The following is a 22123-nucleotide window of genomic DNA, read 5'->3' on the forward strand; positions in this document are numbered from 1 at the left end:
TTACCTTTTTATTGAACATAAGTACATCTTTTCTGCAAAATCATTTGAATAAGAAGTGCACTTTTTAAGCCAATATTTCTCGCTTCGACCATAATTATTTAAATACAGTTGCCAACTGAATTAAGAGTTCAATTAAAAAATTGCTATAAAGTGTTTTCACGTCTCTTAAATACATCATTCGCACATGCATTCTTTTTTGTATATGACCACAAGAAGTATGAAAAGATACTGGTTCAAGTTGTGTGGATTTCTTGTCTTCAGTGAATATGATATCCAGGTCAACTAAATGCTGTGAATCCCACCGCTATTGACCTTTGAGACATGATTTAACAGCAGATCATCTATTTGTGGTGAAACTGGGTTAAGATAAAGACTTGATTGAGTAGAAAGCAGCTTCATCAAACATCTGTGTAGGACATATCGATAATATAAGAGATAAAGGAGTCAAAAGACATCTGTTGGTGACAAAAGAAAATTATTAGCCCGATTTTGCCAAGCGTAAATATCTCCAGTTTATTTTAGTTCCTTTGCGATGTATTTGTATGCACGATAAGGGTCATTAAATTACATTCATGCATTGAATGTTGTTGATTTTGACTGTTTTGGCTTGGCTGTAAATTAAATTTCTTATTATGAAATAAATATTTTATGGTGATCAGTTGCAAGAGGAATGCCTTTTTGTCAAATCAGCTGTATGTCAAAGAGACTCGGACAATTGTAAACAAAAAATCTTTCACTGGGTTTTGCTTCAAATGATTAAACTGCAATGTAACAGCCAGAAAGGGAGATAAATTGGTCGAAAATGAAGAATAGAAAGAAAACTGTAGACCTGTACGTTCCTGACATTGAAAATTCAAAACACGTGGATTCTCTGTTGGAAATCGTCATTGAAACCAGCTAAATATGAAAGAATCAATTATTATCCAGTGTCAAATCTCTTACCGAGACATTTACATGAATCAATGCTCAATTATAGTAGTCAAGGCCGGAAATTCTCGAGATCGGTATCAAAGTAATTTCATTCCAATAGTGAGATTCTCCATCCCTCTTGCAATGGCTACGTCAGTTCTCTTGAACCATTGGTATCATTGTGATACATGTTTACAGTATTGTCACGTAAATAGTGCCATCGAGTAAATTCTTAATTTTTTGATATTATGTCAGGTAATGAAAGTTGGGCATTAAGTTGAAAGTGTTGGCTATTTGGGTATGAAACCTCATCTTTACAGTTTATTATGATAAAAAAATGTGCCATGAACGAACAATAGTATGTGAATCTTGATTCAATGAAGAAAATAACATTACATTATCAAATAAGTGTTCGTTGCTAATGCTTTTGGATGGTACAGTCTTGCTACTGCCTCTAGATCTTACCCGCTCATCCCTTCAGATGTTCTATGCTCGTGCCTTTAGATGATACATGCTCATGCCTTTGCATGTTACATGTTAATATAAAGGTTTTTAATGCTAGAATTATATAAGATTTACCCTATAAAGAATGTTGGGGGTGTACTCTTATTTTTTTTAAAAATGAAGTACAACTTGCTTAAAATAGTATAAGGGAAGTATGAACTATAATTTCAATTCTCAATCAGCATAGTGTTGTTGTTTACACATTTTGGTTCTATTAATGTTAGTGGACATCAGTTTTCCTGGATTAGGTAATACTATAGTTAAAGTGACTCGGGATAGGTGATTTTTACACACTAACTATATTAATTACATTTTATGCCATGTATCTCAAGATTACTTCGATGAACATTTAATTTCGTGGAGGGACGGAACAATAAACGTGACAAATTTTGATGTTCAGAAAACAAACGTTCTCGTATATCAAAACAAGCGTGTGGTGGTGAAGCTTTTTGTTAAAATCTACAGCTACTGTGCATGCTGTTTTATAGTTAAATTGTAGTCCGCTGGCCGTGGTTGCAAACGATATTCGTGGCCATAATTCCAACACAGAAGTGCGCAGTTTGACCTAGAAACTGATCAATTTCATAACTTAATCGAATTTCTCAAACACGGATTGTCTAACTCCTTCCCAGAATTCCAATTTACGCAAGCGCATTGCAAGTTTCATCCTAGCTTAAATAGCCCGCGAGGGCTGACTAATCACACATATTTTTTCATACTGGTGTACATTGTAATTATATTTTATGTTGTATTCCCTAGAAAAAAAACCCAATCTGAGTTATTATGGAAAAAATTTATGATAACCTGCATTTCTGCTATTTAATGGTGACTGCGCTAGCATCTTGATTTAATACTCAGTTTAAGGTTCAGATTTAAGTTATATCAGGTACTTACAAAGGATCTAAAATACACATCAATTGACCGTCAGTAGTAAAAAAAAATTGTATTTGAATTGTAATTATATTTAAATGTAAAATCTAAAAAAAAAAGGTACTTAACATTTGTTAAAATTATATGATTTTAACCAATGTTAAGTATGATTTTTAGATTGTACATATTACAATCCAAATAAAATTATATATATTTTTTTTTAAATTTCATTTTCCCATTCGTTATTAACGGTTAATAGATTTAAGTTTTAGATCCTTGGTGAGTACTTTTTCAAAAGTAACAAAAAATGAGTTGTTTAAATCATCCTGACATGTACCGTAGATGGCGTTAAGGAAGTCCTGATGGCGTTAATGAAGTTCTTACTTGTTTTCACAAGATACCAAAGACGTCAAAGAATTGGATTCATTGTATATAAGTATGCAGTTTTGCATGCCATTTGTCAGTTATGATAAAAGCGAGGCATTTGATTAACAAGTTTCCTGACTCAATTTAAATGAACAACAACTAGGTTTCGGGAGCCGAGGGATATAAAGTAATCATACTTCGTCTCTTGATCCCAGTCTAACAAGTTTTTAAAAAGGTTCAGCGCGTGACTGGGTGCATTTAACAGAAAATACTAATCGTCCAAGGGATGATAAACGACACAAAATAATAACAGTTGTACTTTTCTCTTGTGTTTATATTTTCATATTTATTTATTTATGGTCGAAACTGACAACATTACATTACAGACATAGTTTCACATCCTAAATTGTTTATTCAAATTGCAAGTAGAATTCTGTTATCATACATTAATTATTTTAGAATATTTATATTTGCAAATATGTTTCCTTTTATGAACCTACATGTATAGAATAGCGAAAACGTTCAATTCTGTATGAACTTTTTCATGACGTCACAATGATCATAGCACACGCTTATCGCTTGGATTATTGTAAACATAAAATTGTAATTTTAGCAATTCTGAACAATTTGCCTTTTTCAAATGTAAATACATGTACAAGTAATAAACAACAATGTTAAAAAGTTCACTTGGATATGAATTTGGTTGTTGCGTTATCAAATCTCCTGAAAAGCTTTTCGGGCCTCACAGATTTGATCACATGACCAACCAAGTTCATATCCCAGTGAACTTTTTAACTTGCTGTTTATTTCTCAAATGAACTTTGTTTATATTTTAGAGATGAATGTGCAATGAACAATGAAAAAAAAATTGCATTCCTTGGCTCTTTATTCTATTCACGTGGTACAAAGTAACAATAAAACCAAAGAGAATTTGTCGAGAAAAAAACTTGAGTACTTCTCAAAGCACACTTCTTTGGAAGACTTTTACATAAAACTTTCATTGACTCTGAGAAGTAAAAAACCGCAGAATGGGAAAAATGATTGCGAAATACTACAACGGCTTAAGTGTCTCATCTCACAAAATATTTGAGTTTGCTTTTTTACCATACATTATCTATATCATAATGTTAAATTGTAAGTAAATGACAATATAACCGTACCTCAATATTGCAATTAATGTTTAGCAAACCAGTGATATATGTAACTTACATGTAGATGAGAGTAAATTTTTGAGGTGTGATCTCCGAAAGTTTCAAACTGTGTTTTGTGTAAAATTGAAAAAAAAAAAACCTTCAAAAATTTACATCTAAAGATGTTTTCTCAAAGTCAAAAAATCTCCGAGCCTTTTTCGAAAACGATAAACAGGTGAGCTGAATGATTTGAGAATTAAGGGCACTTTCTTGTGTTTGTGTAGTTAAATTAGCCGCGTCGGATGTTAATCTAATCAAGTTGGCCTTCGAATGTTGGCCTTGAAAATCTTATTTGAAGTATAATTCATAAAAAAAGATGATGAATGTTTTCTGACTTTTATGTGTTCGTTTGTATTTTCTTTGGCTTTTCTGAATTTTTATTTTTAGGTTTTCTTTTGGGTTCTTTTTTTAAACCTTTTTTCGGTGGAAGGAGACGGTAGAAGCGTTCAAGATTATTGTTGTTAATAATTTGTTGAACTTTCTTGTTTTTATTTCTAGGATAATCTCTTACAGAGTTCGTTTCGCCGATGGAAAATCTTGATGATAACTACTAGATGCTTGCTTGAGTCGATTCAGATGCCGCCGTCTGACCTTGATTAATGCTCTTTCCCTCATAATTATGGCGTTCATTGAGGCGCCCCTGATAATTTTAGATTTTTTTTATCAGTATCTTGTTTTCATACTCGCCAAAAAGACTGTTGTTATCAACCTACTTAATTGTATTGTCCATTTGTTTCACCGGCAATAAAATTCCAATTCAAATTTGACCGAATTTAAAAACAGTCTATAAACCGTATTGTTCAAATTTAATCGATAGGAAATGTCGGTTTAAATCAAAAGCCGGGGAAAGTTTTTATGTCGTGAAAGAATAATGACATAATAAGCTACAGAAACGCTTTTCCATGTACGGAAACGTAAAACCGCCTCCTGATGTTGTGATAAAACACGATCTAGTGAGTATCTTATAATGCATTTCAAATAAGAGTTTCAACACCTCATTATTTCTCGGGCAAATTGTTCGATTATAGACAGGATTTTTTTTTTTTTGGGGGGGGGGGATTAAAATCCATACTTTTGTACGATTTATATCTGGTTGGTGCATTATTCAAATACATGTAGTTCTTTCAGAAAAAAAAATCTAAATGTTTTTAAAATATGTTTTCCTTCCTTTGAGAATTGATTTTTCTTTTGGGTGTATAATTTAAAAACAAAAAAAGGTCTTCGGGGGTGGCAGTATGCCTTCCTCCAAAGTTCCTCTTTACCCATATTGATATCCTACATAAATGTACGTGCGTGAAGAAGGCAGTAGACAAACGATTTATCGTAGACATTTTCATGTCAAGTCATTTCAGAATAATTAACTGAACTGCGGTAAATGGAGAGAGTTTGACGCCCGGTCGATCGTGGTACTAATACAGGGATTCACTACTCGGGCTAACGTTGTTATCAATGGGGATTAAACGTTAATTTTTTTTTACGGCATCTAGTATTGGTTAGAGTATACTGAACAGATTAATGAATCATGTACATGTGTGTTAATATTTCGTATACTTGTTTATTTTCCGAAAAAAAATAAACATTATTTTGTACAGCCAGTTTGCAACTTTCCAACATCTGAACTCTTCCGGCTAAAACGACTCTTACAATGACATGTATTTTCTACGAATGACATTTGAATATTATTTCTTTTATATCATCATACAGTTAAGCCAAGATTAAAAATATCATTTCATATTTAAATTTTCAGTGTCTTTGTCTGTAATAACACCATGAAACAATTTGTATTTACAGTCCAATAAATTCAATTGACGTATTGTTGGGGCGCAAGCGGGGTATACATAATTAACATAAATGAAAATCACATAAATATGTTAATATTTTAATTGTCTATTCTGTGAAAGAAAGAACTGATCGTGGACCGTAATGCGCGTAGGGCCAAGATTAGTTCTTTCTCTTATAGAATGGGCAGTTTGAGGCTAATAAACAACTTAATTCATTAATAACATTTACTTCTTTGTTTTTTTTTTTAGAAGGAACAGTTTCAGGTATGTGCAAAGGGTTTATAAAGATGTGTTGTGAAAAATTCAAATTCATTCACTCTTCTACCAAGCAACAACATCTCACTCTCTCTTTAGGAGAACTTCAATAACAATATAAGGGTGGTAATTCTGACTTGCAAAATCACTTCATGAAATTAAATGATTTTACCAACCAAAACAAAAAATGCATTGACCGTCTTAGATGCAGATATTTTTCCAGTGTGTGGATAAGGTTAGTTTTATGAACTTTACCAGAGAGAATGAAGTCTAGATGATCGAGAATTAACTTTTAGATATGTGACGAACATGATTTTCATAATATAGTGCAGTGAAATTTGTTTCAGTCTACGATCGGATTTTATCTGCTGTGATTGTGGTTACAAATAATTATTATGATAAAGTGAATTAAACTGAATTCGTGATCCAGAAAAGTGGAGTAGATGTATATCGTATCAGAGAATATTTTCTTGTCTTTAGTGTCTCATTCTCAATGTATTAAACATTAAGTTTGTTTCTTTATTTGCACATGTGATGCCTTTATTCTTGTTTCCAGCTTACCTGTAGTCGCTAATAAGTTAACAGTTTTACCTTTCTTTGTCCAATATTGATAAGAACAGACAGTTTTCTATCCATTATTTTGAGAATAGACACCTACAGGTAGCTCATTGGGTTGTTTTATCTTGTATAAAAGCCAAAAATAACAAATGAATACGTACATGTAACAAAAATATTTTAGATAAATATAAGTAATAAAGAATTATTCTTTTGATATGAGTAATAATTTCGGTCGAAGCGTGGTAAAATCTATCATAAAACCCTTCGGGCTTTATTAGATTTGACCACGCCCCGATCAAAATTATCAACTCATAATACACGAAAAATGGTTCCTAATTCCTTAAATGCAGACAATGGAATCTTGAGGGTACAACATACATATAGATGCACTATAAAACTTATATTCAATGCATTAATAGCCGATCGACGAGTGTCGAATTCACTCGATAATCATGATCAATCAACTAAATCACATTCATTTTTTGGATGATTTGAAATCTATCTCCAGGTGTTGTGTCTATTCAACAGGTGTAAATGCGATCTTTGAAACTAGCTTGACTTCTATCGATATTTTAATTAAACTACACACAGTTCCATCGAAAAGATTAATTATGAAATTATTATGAACTGAAATGAATCTGTTTAATATCAAATGTTCATATCCGGTCTAAAAATACTGATTTTGATACACAATTTTATAAATAATCACAGCAAAATATAGCGTAAAATAAGTTTGATTTTTTTGTGTCCTGTAATATCCTCTCAATAATCTCTCTTTTCTCTTAAGTAACGTAATTAAATTATATTAATCACTCGTGTATATGATATAAATCAGTGGCTTCCTCAAACTTTTTCAATCATATTTTTAGGTTTTACTGAAGTATACTATATTTGGTTTGATTTATAACAGGAATAAATTCAGTATACATATATATTAGAGGTTAGTGGCAGAATTTTTAGATTGAAAATTTATTTCATAGCTTGGGCCGCTTTAAGAAAACCTTGGACTTATGGTATACTGTAACTAATAACTTCATGCACTAAAACAATCGAAAATGTCACTCTTCTCTTGCGAAATAGGCTCTTATGATGTGGACACACCACTAGCGTCAGTCACAGTAATTTTGTTGATGTCAATGAAGTGAGTGATCGATAATGAAAATGACAGACCTGCGTCACATTGCCGTTTGACCCAACTACCCTAAAACCTAGGCTTAAAAGGTATGTTGACCTCTGTCTTTCACATGTCTCACTTAAACCTACTACTGTAAATTCCAAATTAAACGCGAGGAATTTATATCCGCGTAAAATCGCGAGAAGCATCCCTCGCGGATTTTAAAACCTCGCAATTATTTTCTGAGAGTTGATAACTATAAGAAATATAGATAAATGTTCCGCGTTCGCGATTTTATACTCTTGCGATTTGATACAAAACAGCGGGATCGCGGAATTAAGTACTCGCGTAATATAAGGAATTTACAGTATGTGGCGCGGACACTAATTTTAGAATAAATCTGCATGATCCTAATGACCTGGGGTTAGAAGTGGGGGTCAGGGGCAGATCAAGGATTTGGAGTTAGAGGGGGCGTGAGTTGTAGGCAAGAGGCTCCCTGTGGGTTCGAAGCAACGCCATGGTGGGGGCAAAGTCCCCGGAAGCTCCTGAATTTTATGATATTTTAGATGTAGTCTTCAAAGTCACACTCTTGTGATATTTTTACTCGGGATTATGATAAAGAAATGATAAAATTACAAATTTTCAAAGGTTTATAAATTTAAAACGTTTAAACACGCAGGAAACCACCTAAAACTTCTTCCTTGCAGAGATTCTTTCATCTTTGAGAAATGGCTTTAAATTGATCAATTAGAAAAAATAGAGTTCGATGTAACTATGTTAAAAAAAATAAACAAGCCAGCAGTATCAGTTATAATACACTAGGAAGATTAGCTATATAGTATAACCAAGTGCATCCACGGCAAAACCCTACTTGAAGCCCAGAGGGCGAAGCCCTCGAAAGCCCCTAGATTCTGACGATTTTGCAGGGTAAAAACCCAAATTACTAAAAGGTGATTGAATGGTTACATTTGTTCATACGTGGACCCTGTGAATGGCTTCTTATACATGTACATGTATGTTAATCTTTGAACCCATGTTCGGGTGTTCTTCATAATATACCGTTGAAATCACCACTTAGATCCGCCACTTTGGCTATTCATGCGGACATAACTTTGTTGATATGCATGAAATTGTAAAATCTGAGTGTCAACTTATAATAGTGCTGCAGTCTTGGGTTTTAGTATTGGTGGTTGGAGTTGTTCAAACACATTGGAATAAATAGGTTGTACGTAAAAAAAATACACAATAAGGGGATGGCAATATCTAACCGGTTAACCTATTACTCTGTCAGTATGATGATAACTGGTAACAAAATCAGTAATCGGTTAGTATCAATTGGTTACATAAATAATGCTTTTGTTTTAAGGGGGCACACGTATAACTAGTTTGTACCGCAAGATTGCGACATGTAGGCAGTGAAACTATTTCATGACTGATTGCTCGCGGTCGTTGTTTCAGATTTCTTTTTGACTAATTATAATGAGTTAAAAAATTTATATTGCATTTTGATTTACACAAAAAACAGAACATTCCTATCGTGATTTCTGTGTTTTTTAAAACAATAAAAATAATATGTCAAAAAATCTGGGTATTTTGATACAAGTTTACGGTTACTCGGTCGGAACGATTAGCAATTCTTCTTCAACTTATGAATGACGACAGAAGAAAAGAAGAAAAATATGAAGCAAGAATACGCCAGAGAAACAAAATAATGTCAATAATCATCTCCAATGGGGACAAGGTGTTTAATCTATCGATCCCGTGCCTCAAAATTTAAAAAGATACATAGAATTCTTCATCTTTGAGGGCATATCCCATTTACACAATGTATATGGGGAAATCCTTGTCTAGCTAGACAAGGGGTCACTCTGAGGCAACTAACATTCGATCAATGTTTCCTCTAATAAACTGGCTATTAATTTTCTCTGCAAGACACTACAAGATGTTGAGCAAATTGGTTGGACTACTTGGGCATATCCATCCATAAACACTATCCTCACGATGTCAAGTTGAACTCTAAATAACCCCAGACTAAAGACGAGAAAGTTCCGTCTATGGAATTATACAAAGATGTGAATGATCAGAGTAGCACCTCAGTGTTATTAGAAGAAAATGGTTTAATGTCCCATGTAATTTAATAGATCATCTGAACTGAAATTGTACTTAAATTACAATGCAGTTCTTTAATTGTTACAGAACATAACGACATAATTAGATAGTAGTTTACATGGTTTCATTTACGACTTGCAAAGATTTTATATTCAATATTCTAAAAGCAAGTAAATCAAAATTAGATTCGATAATTTAAAAACAAATGAAACAAAAATAAATACGTAACAAATACCAATTCTTAAAACGTATATTAGCTGTTCATTCCTGCGCACATGAACAGTTGTGTTGAAAATAGCAGGCATCGTTCAAAACAACTTCATAAATACAACGTTTTTTTAAAATCTTCTCTGTTTGTTAAAGCGTTAACGTATCGCAATACTATACTTGCTATATACTAGATATCGCTCAAATTTTGACGCCGATCAATTTTCGGTTTCACGCGTAATTCAGTTGGTTGATTTTTCTCAAACCAAAGAGTTCCACAACAACTGCTGACACAAGCGAATAAGAGCAGTCGGTTCGAGTCCTACACAATTAATTAATGTGCTGTTAAATTGAAACTTCATGTTTAAAATGTATATGAATTTTTTCTCCTGTAAATTTTAAACAGCAGAATATATAGCCCGTAACAACACAGTTTCTCGGTAGATGCTTGTGCAATAGTTTTACTAAATTTGATAACAAGACAGTTAATTTTTTTTTAATTTTGTAAATACATCAGTATATTAAAACATGTAATATCAGATGGATGCGAGTGGGATAGCTCATACAGCAAATCCCTGACAAGAAAAACATATATTTCCCTCGGGCAAACCCTCGGGAAATAATTCCTGTCTCGGGTTTCATAGATCACAGTCCTGGATAAGTGTATTATATACAATGACAGCAATGGGATTAGTGAATAGCAAATGGTGAATAGTTTAATTTGATATGTATAACACTGATCTACTTTTAACAAATATTATTCCATATACATTACATTTATACTAGTATGTACACCTTCAAATACGTTATCTGTGTCATAATTTAGTAGCTCATCTTCCGATTACTTCGGAAGATTTGTAGTGAACAGCCATTGATTAATAAACAGTATCAATCAAGTCGCACAAATTCATTACTTTAGTAATTGTATTGTGTCTCGATTTCCCCCTGTTGCAATGATATTTCACGCTGGGTCCCATGCACTCTCTTCGGTTTAGGTATCGCCTTCAAGCCTTATTTCCTGCCTGTTCCTGATCCTACAGCATTTCTTTGTTCTCACACGTTGCCTCTCGTCAGTCAAAATCGCAACGATGAACGAGAGACAATACGATGCAAGGTGTAATATTACATTTAGAAACAGGACTGTTTCAACGTGCGTCTATGGACCTTTTTGTCTTGACGTACAAAAAAAAATCTTACAGCAATTTTCGGAATTTGATGTCTTTCAATTCTTTCAAAAAAATGTTGTAATTCCTTTAATGGCTATTGGAATTTTATTGGCCATTTCTTTTAACTGCCATTGATCATGACGTATTTATAATAGCCGAAAATCTGCATTCCACTGAAGCACGCCAAAGGTTTTCTTTTTTCGTAATATGGTAATTAAAATTCAACCGAAATAATAAGCTTGCACTTGGTTGCTTGGCCTTACAGCTCTAGTGGTTATAGTTTCCTGTCATGGCGATGGGTTAACAGGAAGACATCGCTCTCCGGCCTTGTCATTAATCAATGCTATGGTAGTTAATTACGTTCATTGTCAGCTCTCAATCTGAGAAAATAAAATGTAGAATTGTCAAAGATTGCAAAAACAATTTTATTTGGATTCCGTTTAGAAAGACGTCTGCTAATAATGAATAACATTTTCCGTTCAGTTTGCAGTCCTATGGGTGTTCAGTCTGGCTCGTATTAATCCAATGACTTCGGAAGATAGTTACTGTAGCTCATGATGGAAACCGATAGCCTCAGTGCAGTTGTTTCACGGATAGCCGGATTAACACTAGTTAAGGATATCATTGAAGAGTTATTGAAAGTCTCTAGTGTCGTAACTCACGAAATCGATTAAAGCTTGATTACATTCCGACAAAATGTGTCAGGTCTTTAGTTATTTTGTCCAAGTCCGGGTGATAATATTGCCGTCGGGACTGTAAAATCAAAGGTTGCAAAAGAAGCAAATAAGGCCATGTGTTCAAGTGTTCTAAAGTAGACAGAAGTTTCCGTAAGATCAACACACATGATGATAAGATTTCCCATGCAAACAGATTGTTGCTTGCTTTTCTCGACTCTGCTCGGACTCACAATCTATATGTTCTTCGAGCCAAAACGTTATCCTGATAACGAAAAGGATGGGACACCGGAACTTTATTTGATTAAGAGTGGACCAGTCTCTTAGAAAACAATAAATATTGTAGTGTATATCTCTATGTCTCCACATCAAAGCTGGACAATAATGTATATATATATATATATATATATATATATATATATATATATATATATATATATATATGCAAAGTCATATCAAAAGTGCACGCCCTCCCACGTCCGTGTGCAGCTTAGACTTGAGTCTCAGTTCTGTGAGAACAACATCATAATTGAAGTGTATGTTTTACACGTTAGTGTAAACCTCCGCCTAATGTTTCAGTTTTGTAATGGCATAGCGATACCCAAAGAGTATGCTTTACACGTTCATGGACAGTAATCCTTACTTACGAAAGAGACAGTTGTCCTTTTTTGAAGAATAGTATAAACACATTATGTTCTGTGAAGTACAGATTCCGCAATGTCATGCCGCGTCCTCAGACCTCATGCACACTACCAATGTTTTTGCTATGACCATGGCATTACACACATCCGAGGTCGTCATTACAACAAGTAAGTAGGCTTCGATTGATACCGAAAAACATTTAAGGACAAAATGTCCTCGAACAACATCAAACCTTACTAATGCAGACAAAATCGCTAAAAGGTAAGAGTTTTCTTTAATTTTGCCTCAAAAACCATGATGTCAAAATATTACACAGCACATTTTTACTGAACAATACAGAACGACATGGAATATATATATATATATATATATATATATATATATATATATATATATATATATATATATATATATATATATATATATATATATTTATTTATTTATTTTTTACATGTACGTAAACATATTGATATGGTTTGGAGTCCAGCAAATTCTAATTTAGCCTCACCCCGCTAGAAGCTTCAGAAATCTAGGATGAAGCCAACTCACTATAGACAATGATGAACACATTAGACAAAATCCGTTACATAATGGTCTATGTTAAAAAATAAATGCCTTTTAAATATTTTTATTAAGTATATTAATACAGATATTATGAAAAATATTGTTTAGGAAGCCGATTTTCTTGTCATCTTCCCTACGCACCCACTCCCTCAAAGAGGAATTAACTTCTCCACTTAATTGTAATTAATGGGACAATCCGCATAGTAAAATAGTTCCTTGACGATGGTTATTAGCCGATGCGCAGTGACGTTCAATCAATTCCAATAAAAGATGAATCAGGTATAAGGGTTTTTTTTTTTCTCCTAGCCATGATATATTAGGATCTCAAGATAATACATTCCCAGTATTATAGTTAATTTTTACGGAATCAGCGAACATTAGAATCCTTGCACAAAAACACTATGCACGTCTTATGTACAATCTTACATAAATCAACTTTAAATTTTACTATTTTGATCCTACTGTCTGTTCCTTGAGCTCTATTCTAATAATGAGAAAACATATCTGCTCTGTCAGACAAGAAAATTACACGGCAAGATTTATGATGTAACATACAATTAATGTTTGCGTGTACGTTGTATATGAAATCTAACTGTCTGCAGTTTGGATATCGAAATACAGTTCATGGAACAGAAGAATAAAAGCAAATAAAATGTTTCGACGGGTGTGGAGTATTCCATAAGGTGAAGATACAACGCTTTGCTCATACCGATTGTTTATTTATATCATTTTCTAATTTATTAAGTATTTGAACAAACTCATGTCGTAGGTAGATCGATTCTACAACAAAGTCTACATGTTGATCCCCAAAGACACTTTCGCCGCACTATATCACCATTAGAAGCGAGTGCGCAGACACTAAGTGAATTCATTTTCAGCTCAGTGAAAACCCCAAATGCATTGCTCTTGCTAAAACAAGACGTTGTCTTTTCTATATTTCCAGCAACGTACTATATATTATGGAATACAATCAATGAAACTCTCGGATACAAATGTTAGAAATAAAACATATGACCTGTTTGTATGAACTTTTAAGAATTACACAGCAAAATGTGTTTTTAAAAAGGCCGACCAAAGCAGGAAAGAACACTCAGACATTTGCAAAATATACATTGGATTGTACAAAATATTACGTCTGACAAAATAGTTAAAAGGTCTGAAACATCGGCTCAGAATAGAAAATCTTTAAGAAAAAGTGGTATTATCCTTCAGGTAAAGATTTTAACGATGTGGCACTCCTACATAAACGACGAAGAGCTGGAAAACAAAGGTAACTTCATTCAACGAGAATTTAATTGGACAGATATAGATGTGGATGATTTGAGCTTTCGTCTTAGGGGTCTGATTACTACAGACACAGCATGAGTGAAGTGAAAAACCACTCATTTTGCCAAACATCAATTTCTTAACTTGCAGATGATCTGAGGGCATTTTGTGTTGCGGACTCGAATTTTATATTCTAATATAAATAGTCACATAAGCTTTTTAGCTAGATAGCTATCAGCTTTTGATATTTGAATCATATCTTCGTTGTCACTTACTTGATGACCTTTGAATACAAAAATAGAACCCACAATGCAACAGTTGTGCTCAGTGTAATGTTCAAGATTAAGATCAGGTTGATACAGTTTGTTATATAAAACTCCCATACATCACAATTAATGTCCAACATAATTTCAATGGCATACATTATGTTTTCAATATAATAGCATTGAATAGCATCATCACTGCTAGTTTTAACATTCAAAAGATTGTAAACTAGTACATGTAATAATGACAGTGTACCTTGAATAGTTTGATGGCCGATAAGTCAATTCATTAGTAATGAATTCATGAGATATCAATCATTATGCTTATTTTAGGCATGTTAATGATTATATACACCAGTTCAAACACCCAAAATTCATGAGATACACACATTTTTGGCATGCTAATAATCATATACACCGGTTCAAACAACCAAATCATCGATATAAGATTGAGTATATTTGTTTTCTTTTATCATCTTTCTTTTGTTTTTAGTTGTTCTATAAACAATGGATGTTTTTAAGAAATTTTTATCTACTAAGTGTTTGCGAACGGTCATTGCCAAAGTTAACCGGAAGTGTTTATTTTGCTAGGAATATGACCAAAATATCGCTCAGTATTAGAAGTAATAAGGCGCTAAAATGATGCAAAAGTTGACGTAATCAACACAGTCCTCCCAATTAACGACTGGAAAACAAGAATAGGACTGATTGGTCAATTCCTCTCTCACGTAATCCAATGATGTGATTATGTCAGTTCTCAGCAGCAAAGTACGACAGCAAGAGTTGCAAGTTGATATATTGCAAATGCTGCTATTAAAGTTAGAATCTTTAAAAATTATTTTTTTTTCCCGATTATTGCATACATGCACTCTTCTATGGCTTAAAAAAAATCTGATAATGTACATAAATAATAACAAAAACCAATGATCAGGGCGTTCTATGTACAGGACTTCGTATCCTCTGGCATATTCTACGATGTGCATGAGTTCATAGTGATAGAGCTATTGCTGTTTGTTATGACATGATCAAAACGAAGTGATATTTTTGACTTGTGTTTGCATTTGTTTTTTGTTGTTTTTTTTTTTGTTTTTTTTTTAATTTTAACTGTAAATGGGTGCAACTGGGGTTATGGAATTGTGTGGTTACACGGTATTGACACCGGGAGATGTTGCAACAGGTATAACAACATTGTCCGATATGTAGTTTGATTCGTAGACATAATTAGAACTATTCGGACAAGACTGTGAACTTTGGGCATCTGGGTACTTTTTGTTAACGAGCAATTAGCATATAGTTCTTGGCCAATTAGTTGGTCCAAACCAATAATTTGTCTCTGACAACGTGATAAGTGCATATTCCACAAGAGGGCAGCATTAATTTCTTGCTTTTAACATTTTGCTTAAACCAGTAGGATTTACTTGTATTTACAATTAGGATGGGGTTTTTTTTATATAGAATTGTACCAGTTTTGTCCAACTCCTATTGTCTTTTGCCTACTTACATTTTATTTTTATTTTTGATGAGGACATACACATATATATAATTATTTTTTATTTTTAAAGAATTTGCATAGAAAAGGTCTCGATTTTAAACTAAAAAATATATATAGTATATTCAATAAGACAATTCTCAATCAGTCATTGAATTTGACCAAACACATATAAAATAAAACTTTATTACTTAAAAAGAAATCTTAAGTATTTAACCAGAGAAAAACAAATAATGTAGTCACAAACATAAACCGAAGCAAAGAGTCAATCCATATTTCCTTCACCTTATATTAAAGAAAACATTCCTACCTTTTGATGTGCAGTGTTAAAATTCATTAAATACATTTCACTAATTAGGGGGTACATAGTTGCAAAATTGTCATCACTTTATTTAAAAATGAAGATTTATTGTTCTAACAATGAACATAAAATTGTGGACAGTCATTTGGTTTTTTTCTTAAGGTGTTTTCTTTTCTTTCTTTTTTAAAAAAATGAAACGCTATAATTTTATTAAACACTCCATTGATGTTTAAAATGTATCAATTAAACATAACTATAATGATTTAGTTTAAATTGATACATTTTAAACTTTTCATGTAACACATTATCCGGATTATTTTTTTCCTTATTTTTATCTGGAAAATAACGTGGTTTAGATCAATATCAAATTTTTCAGTGAAGGTTATGTTGTTTCAGACATAGCATCAAGTAAGCGGGAAGATACGTTTTGAGCTTATTTAATTCACTATGCCTTCGGGGGCAACGGGTGAACAACCATGCCTTAACGTTTTTGCATCTGTGTTTATTTTATGTTCGAAGTAAAAGGTTCATACATTCAATCTTAGCTAGATTAACCGCCTCGTAAGAAGACGCTGATTTGGCTAGATAAACGGACGGTGTATTTATCAGATCTTTTGAAAACATTTTGTTACTGTTTGCAAAACCCTTTCGTGTAATACATGAACACGTGTAATTTGATGCAAGCTTTTATTGCCTCAATGTAAAAACTTGATTGATTAATTAATTTTACTGACGACACTAATGATTTTCTCATTTACATATAATTTAAAAACTTTTACCCCCCCCCCCCATTTCAATTTAGATTGTCTGTAAATGATATCTTTAAATATACAAGTCCAATGTTTATTGGAGAGGTCATTGTTTAGATATCATTTCGATTTGACAAAATACGTGCACTTTTAAAATTGTTGTTTTTTCAAGTGAAATTAAAAACAAGGTACTCACCTAATGAAACATCCTATAACCCAAATATTGGCCATGCCTGCGAACAAAACTATCAGTGATACCATAGATCCCATTAACAGGTGCGCGGTGTGGGGAAGGGGGGTGTAGTTCCTCCAGTGAGGATGAACGATGACACTCATTAAACCCTGCAGGAACACTGTAGTCGACAAGTTGGCCGTATTTAGTTCCGAAATGTTACCGGCCATTTCTTTCTGTGTGTATTCTATCGGTCTGACCAATTTCCGTATTATATTTCTGTTTCTTGGAACTTCATCAACATTCGTTGGCGAGGCTCCTCCTTCCAATGAAGGGACTAAATGATATAACCACTTCTCTGTAAGACCACCAATTTCATTGATTTTTTGTGTCATGTGTGGATAAACTTGAGATAACAACTTTTACAGTATGATATAGACCAGTGCGAATTTTTGTTATTATCAAATCATCAGTATGCATAGTTCAATGTCATATGCATTATCTAACAATGAGACATGCTGAAGAAGATTTCCCTTCAGGGTTATATAAGGTGTAATTATTACCAGTAAGATCATGCTGAAAGAAATGTCTAGCATATGCATGTTTTTTCTAGAGTTTTTCCCAAAAATAATTGTTACCAACGTCATAAACATTTTTACCTGCTTCTATTTCTCATTTATTATTTTAAAACACCTAATAAAACCGGAAGAGAATTCCCACGAAAGAAATAAGAATTACAAAATTCAAATTATTACATTTAATACACTCTGCTAACAATTTTATGCATTCTTATAAAAAGAAAACTAGTCGTTATGATGTAAATATCAATAGGATGGGTTCATTAAAGATCTGTCAGCCACGCTCTGGAACGTATTCGGTAGCAATAAATGTTCTTCGAAGACAATAATACAAAATATTACTTAGCAATAAGTGATCTTTCATTCTATAAGGATTCAAGATAATCTCTAAAATTTAAGGATGTCAACGAATACTAGACATCATCACTCGGTCATATCAAAAAATATTTTCTTGACCGATTACTCTTCAAAAAGCAAATAAAATTCGAAAAATATGATATTAAGGTTTTTTTCTCAAAAGATTAAGAATTTGAGCTACAAATGGAAACAGTAGTTTTATTTTTTCAGAGTGTTTGGGCAGTACGATACAGTCTGCTCAAGGCATGATGAATTCGATGTAGTTTTAATTTTTAGTGGCTGGTATATTGGTGCACGAGATCTCCTCTGCATGATTTTTGTGTTTGTAAACTATAAAGAACGAAAATATAAAGCTGCAAGACATCCAACTCACTGAACTTGTGCTAACATAACAAGATCTTCAAACACACACACACACACACACACACACACACACACACACACATATATATATATATATATATATATATATATATATATATATATATATATATATATATATATATATATATTTATATATATATATATATAAATATATATATATATATATATATATATATATATATATATATATATATATATATATATATGTATATACGTACATAAGTTAACTTTACATCCCTCTTCAGGTGAACGTACATTAGTTAACTTATGTACGTTCACCTGAAGAAGGATGTAAATCCAGAAAGCGCTAGTGAATAGAAACTTTGGAACTGTTCATTTTCTTTTTTGATTTTATATATATATATATATATATATATATATATATATATATATATATATATATATATATATATATATATATATATATATCTAATATATATATATATATATATATATATATATATATATATATATATATATATATATATATATATATATATATATATATATAAAGACTGAAAATGGCTAACGACACGAACAATTGAAATTGTCAAATGTCAGTTGACTGTCGACTGATTACTCCAGAGCGATCGCCCGCATAGGCAAAACCTTACCAACATTGATTATCAAAACTATATAAAATGTAGTTATTATTTTTTTTTAGTTTCTTTAGTAGTGGTTGTTGTAGTGCTAAATTTTGTTTTCTTTGTTTTTAACTACGTAATTTTTTTTCTTATGTCCAGAAGAAGGGACTGGTTGTCCCGAAAATTTGCCAATTTCAATTGTTCGTGTCGTTAACCATTTTCAGTGCTTTATATATTCATTTTACTTCCTTAGTATCTAAACATTAGATCCGACACATTAAAGATGCCTAGTGTTGTTGATTTTATTTAGTTTTATATATATATATATATATATATATATATATATATATATATATATATATATATATATATATATATATCATATGTGAATGTTAAATGTTTAATACAATACAACACTGATTCGGTTCCGAAATGAGATTTCTGAGCACAATTCTTGTAGATTAAGCGTCAAGCATCACGATAATGTTTAGAGTGGTTTAGGTTTCTATCCCTTATGTAATGGCCTTTCGAATTCCCAGGTGCACTGTGTATGATGAAAACGAAGTCTCTAGAATCTCCCAGCAAGTCCTAGATTAATTCTAACCACTTAACTTGGTTCTTTTCACCAAAGATCGGTTTCGAATACTTGCATTATCTCATCGAATAAATCAAATAGGACATAGTTCTTAAATGCGAGTAGAGCTAATGTCCTCAAGAGTGTTTACGAATATTCATTATATTCAAACATTATTGGAACTGCAAACACATGCAGGTATATGAATTGTTTTTCGTAAAATCCATCAAAGAATGACACATTTTACGCAACACAAAAATTAATTGAAAGTTTTATGAGTGAAAGCAGGTTAATCATTGTCATTATTTATGTTCCTGTAATTGTGGATACTAATAATAGTTTTCCAAAGATCCATCGGGAGAAGTTTACCTGCCAAATGTTCATTATCTATTTTTAACCAAAAATACATAAATGCAGTGATTACCATATATGTACCAATAGTTGACTTCGTTAAGCATTTCTATCTCTGAGTTTTAATAAATTCATACTTTCATAGTAAGTGAATTTATATCGATAATTTTATATACCAGTATACATTTGATTTATTGTTTACATGTAGTGGTATATTCGAAATGTAAAATGACATAATTCTGTCGATGTTAAATTTTTGTTAACTTGTTACTTTAAAACTTTGACATACATGTATTGTCCTATAGCTTTGATTCACATATTACCAGTGTTATTATCCTATAAGCTTTGTTTCACATATTACTGACTAGACGCTAGACAGCCTTGGGTGTCGCTTCTGTGGTATGTTTGAGGGTACATTGTATATCATTGATTTTCATGAAGTCTAGCCTACAGTACCGATCAGACCCAACCTAACACCAGAGTAAACCCCAGCTAAAGCCCGGTTTTACTTTCTGGGTTAACTTTTGGTTTACTTTTTGAAAATTTGGGTTTACTCGAGGTTTACTTTGGGTTTACTCGGGGTTTACTTTGGGTTTACTCGAGAATTGCTTTTGGAGTCAAATATATACCCTGAAGTGTGAAGCAGACCTGTATTTTATCTTATCATCCTACTGCCTGTAATTCCTGCCCCTTGTATATTCCGAATACACATGTAGCGTCTGCTTTCAGGGTATTCTTCTGATCGGGGTTTACTCTCTGTGTCCACTCGGGTTTACTTGGGGTTTACTTTGGGTTTACTCTGGGTTCACTCTAGTAAACCCAGAAAGTAAACCCAGGGTTCAGTTGTGGTTTACTCTCTGTTAGGATGGGTCTGATCGGTACTGTATGTCTCTACTGGCGTGCGACCAGTTCTTGCCACATTTTAAAACAATTTAACCTCACGTGCAACTGTTGTATCCAGTGTGGTACCCCTACTATCGATGACAATACATCTACTCGATATATGCCTAAAATATCCAGAGGAAAGATCCGCATGCGCAGGATTAAAGGGAAGTAATTGTTTACATCGAAAGAGCACACGTTGCGTTATCCCAGTACCAATTCTCGCCACCTTTCAAAAGAATTAAAATTAGCATTTAGAACTTTTCAAATGGCGCTGTCATTGCAAAGCAAGATTGTCCAGTGAGTATTTTATAATTGTGATGCATAAACAATGGTTTTAAAATATATTTAAAATGTACAACAGGTCGATATAAATAGGCCTACTCCGGCTGAGTCAACATAAGTTCGAGTCGAACCGACATCATGTAACGTTTTGTTAGATCATTTTCATACGGGATTCTGAATATGCTTTGCAATTTATTTTTATCAAGATTACAAGATTACAACTGACACTATCGAACGGTAGTTAATATTCATTGTTATATTCAGTAGTATATTCTCACTATATAACTCTATATAGACAAATAGTCAATAACTGTAATATTAGCTCGTCCGAAAAATATTGACCGGTCAATATTTTTTTGATATTGACTGGCTAGGAATAATATCTAGAGAACATTCCCTCTATTTCAAATAATCGCCTCTGATTTGTTGATTCGTAAACGATGACGTAAATAACTCTACGCGACTCAAAAACAAGGTGACGTCATAATAGACAGTCAGTCAAGGCAAGTAAACAACGGACGCGCAATGCGACGGTTTGCTATCATAACGGATATAAGGATTTGCGAATTACTGTGAAGTAAAATCAGGTAGAACATCTGTATTTTAATTCTTCCGGTCTGCGGAATATCACCAGTGACCGTTTGATGCTGATGATATTTTGGAAATGAACTTTGCACAAATTTGAATTCGTGAATTTTTTGTTGAGCTGAGAAAATTACGGCGATCTGTTTTCAATTACTTTCTTAAATTTTGGTTTGTTTCTTCATATAACAAAACAAATGTTGACTGTGTTTTCGGGCAACATTGATTATATTAGCCCCCTTGGGACGAAAATATTGCCCTCCGCTTCGCGTCGGGCAATATTTCGTCCCTCGGGGGCTAATATAATCAATGTTGCCCTCAACCCCAGTCAATATTTGTATAATATGATGATTAGATTGCATGTAAAACATTGAAATAAAATTTTCTCAGTGTTCAC

At 32.8% G+C, this 22123-nt stretch overlaps 1 protein-coding gene across 1 annotated transcript in view; it reads right to left on the reverse strand.

The window, feature by feature from the left end:
• The window catches only part of LOC105338322 (rhodopsin), a 43513-nt gene extending 25987 nt beyond the window's left edge, over positions 1–17526 (reverse strand). The window contains exon 1 of the mRNA XM_066067017.1: positions 17174–17526. Within this exon, the coding sequence (XP_065923089.1) occupies positions 17174–17379 (206 nt within the window). The 5' untranslated portion in view covers positions 17380–17526. The remainder of the gene's footprint in view (positions 1–17173) is intronic.
• Between the last annotated feature and the right edge of the window lie 4597 nt (positions 17527–22123).

This window comes from Magallana gigas, chromosome 7 (genome assembly GCF_963853765.1).
Source record: "Magallana gigas chromosome 7, xbMagGiga1.1, whole genome shotgun sequence".
Taxonomy (NCBI): Eukaryota; Metazoa; Mollusca; class Bivalvia; order Ostreida; family Ostreidae; genus Magallana; species Magallana gigas.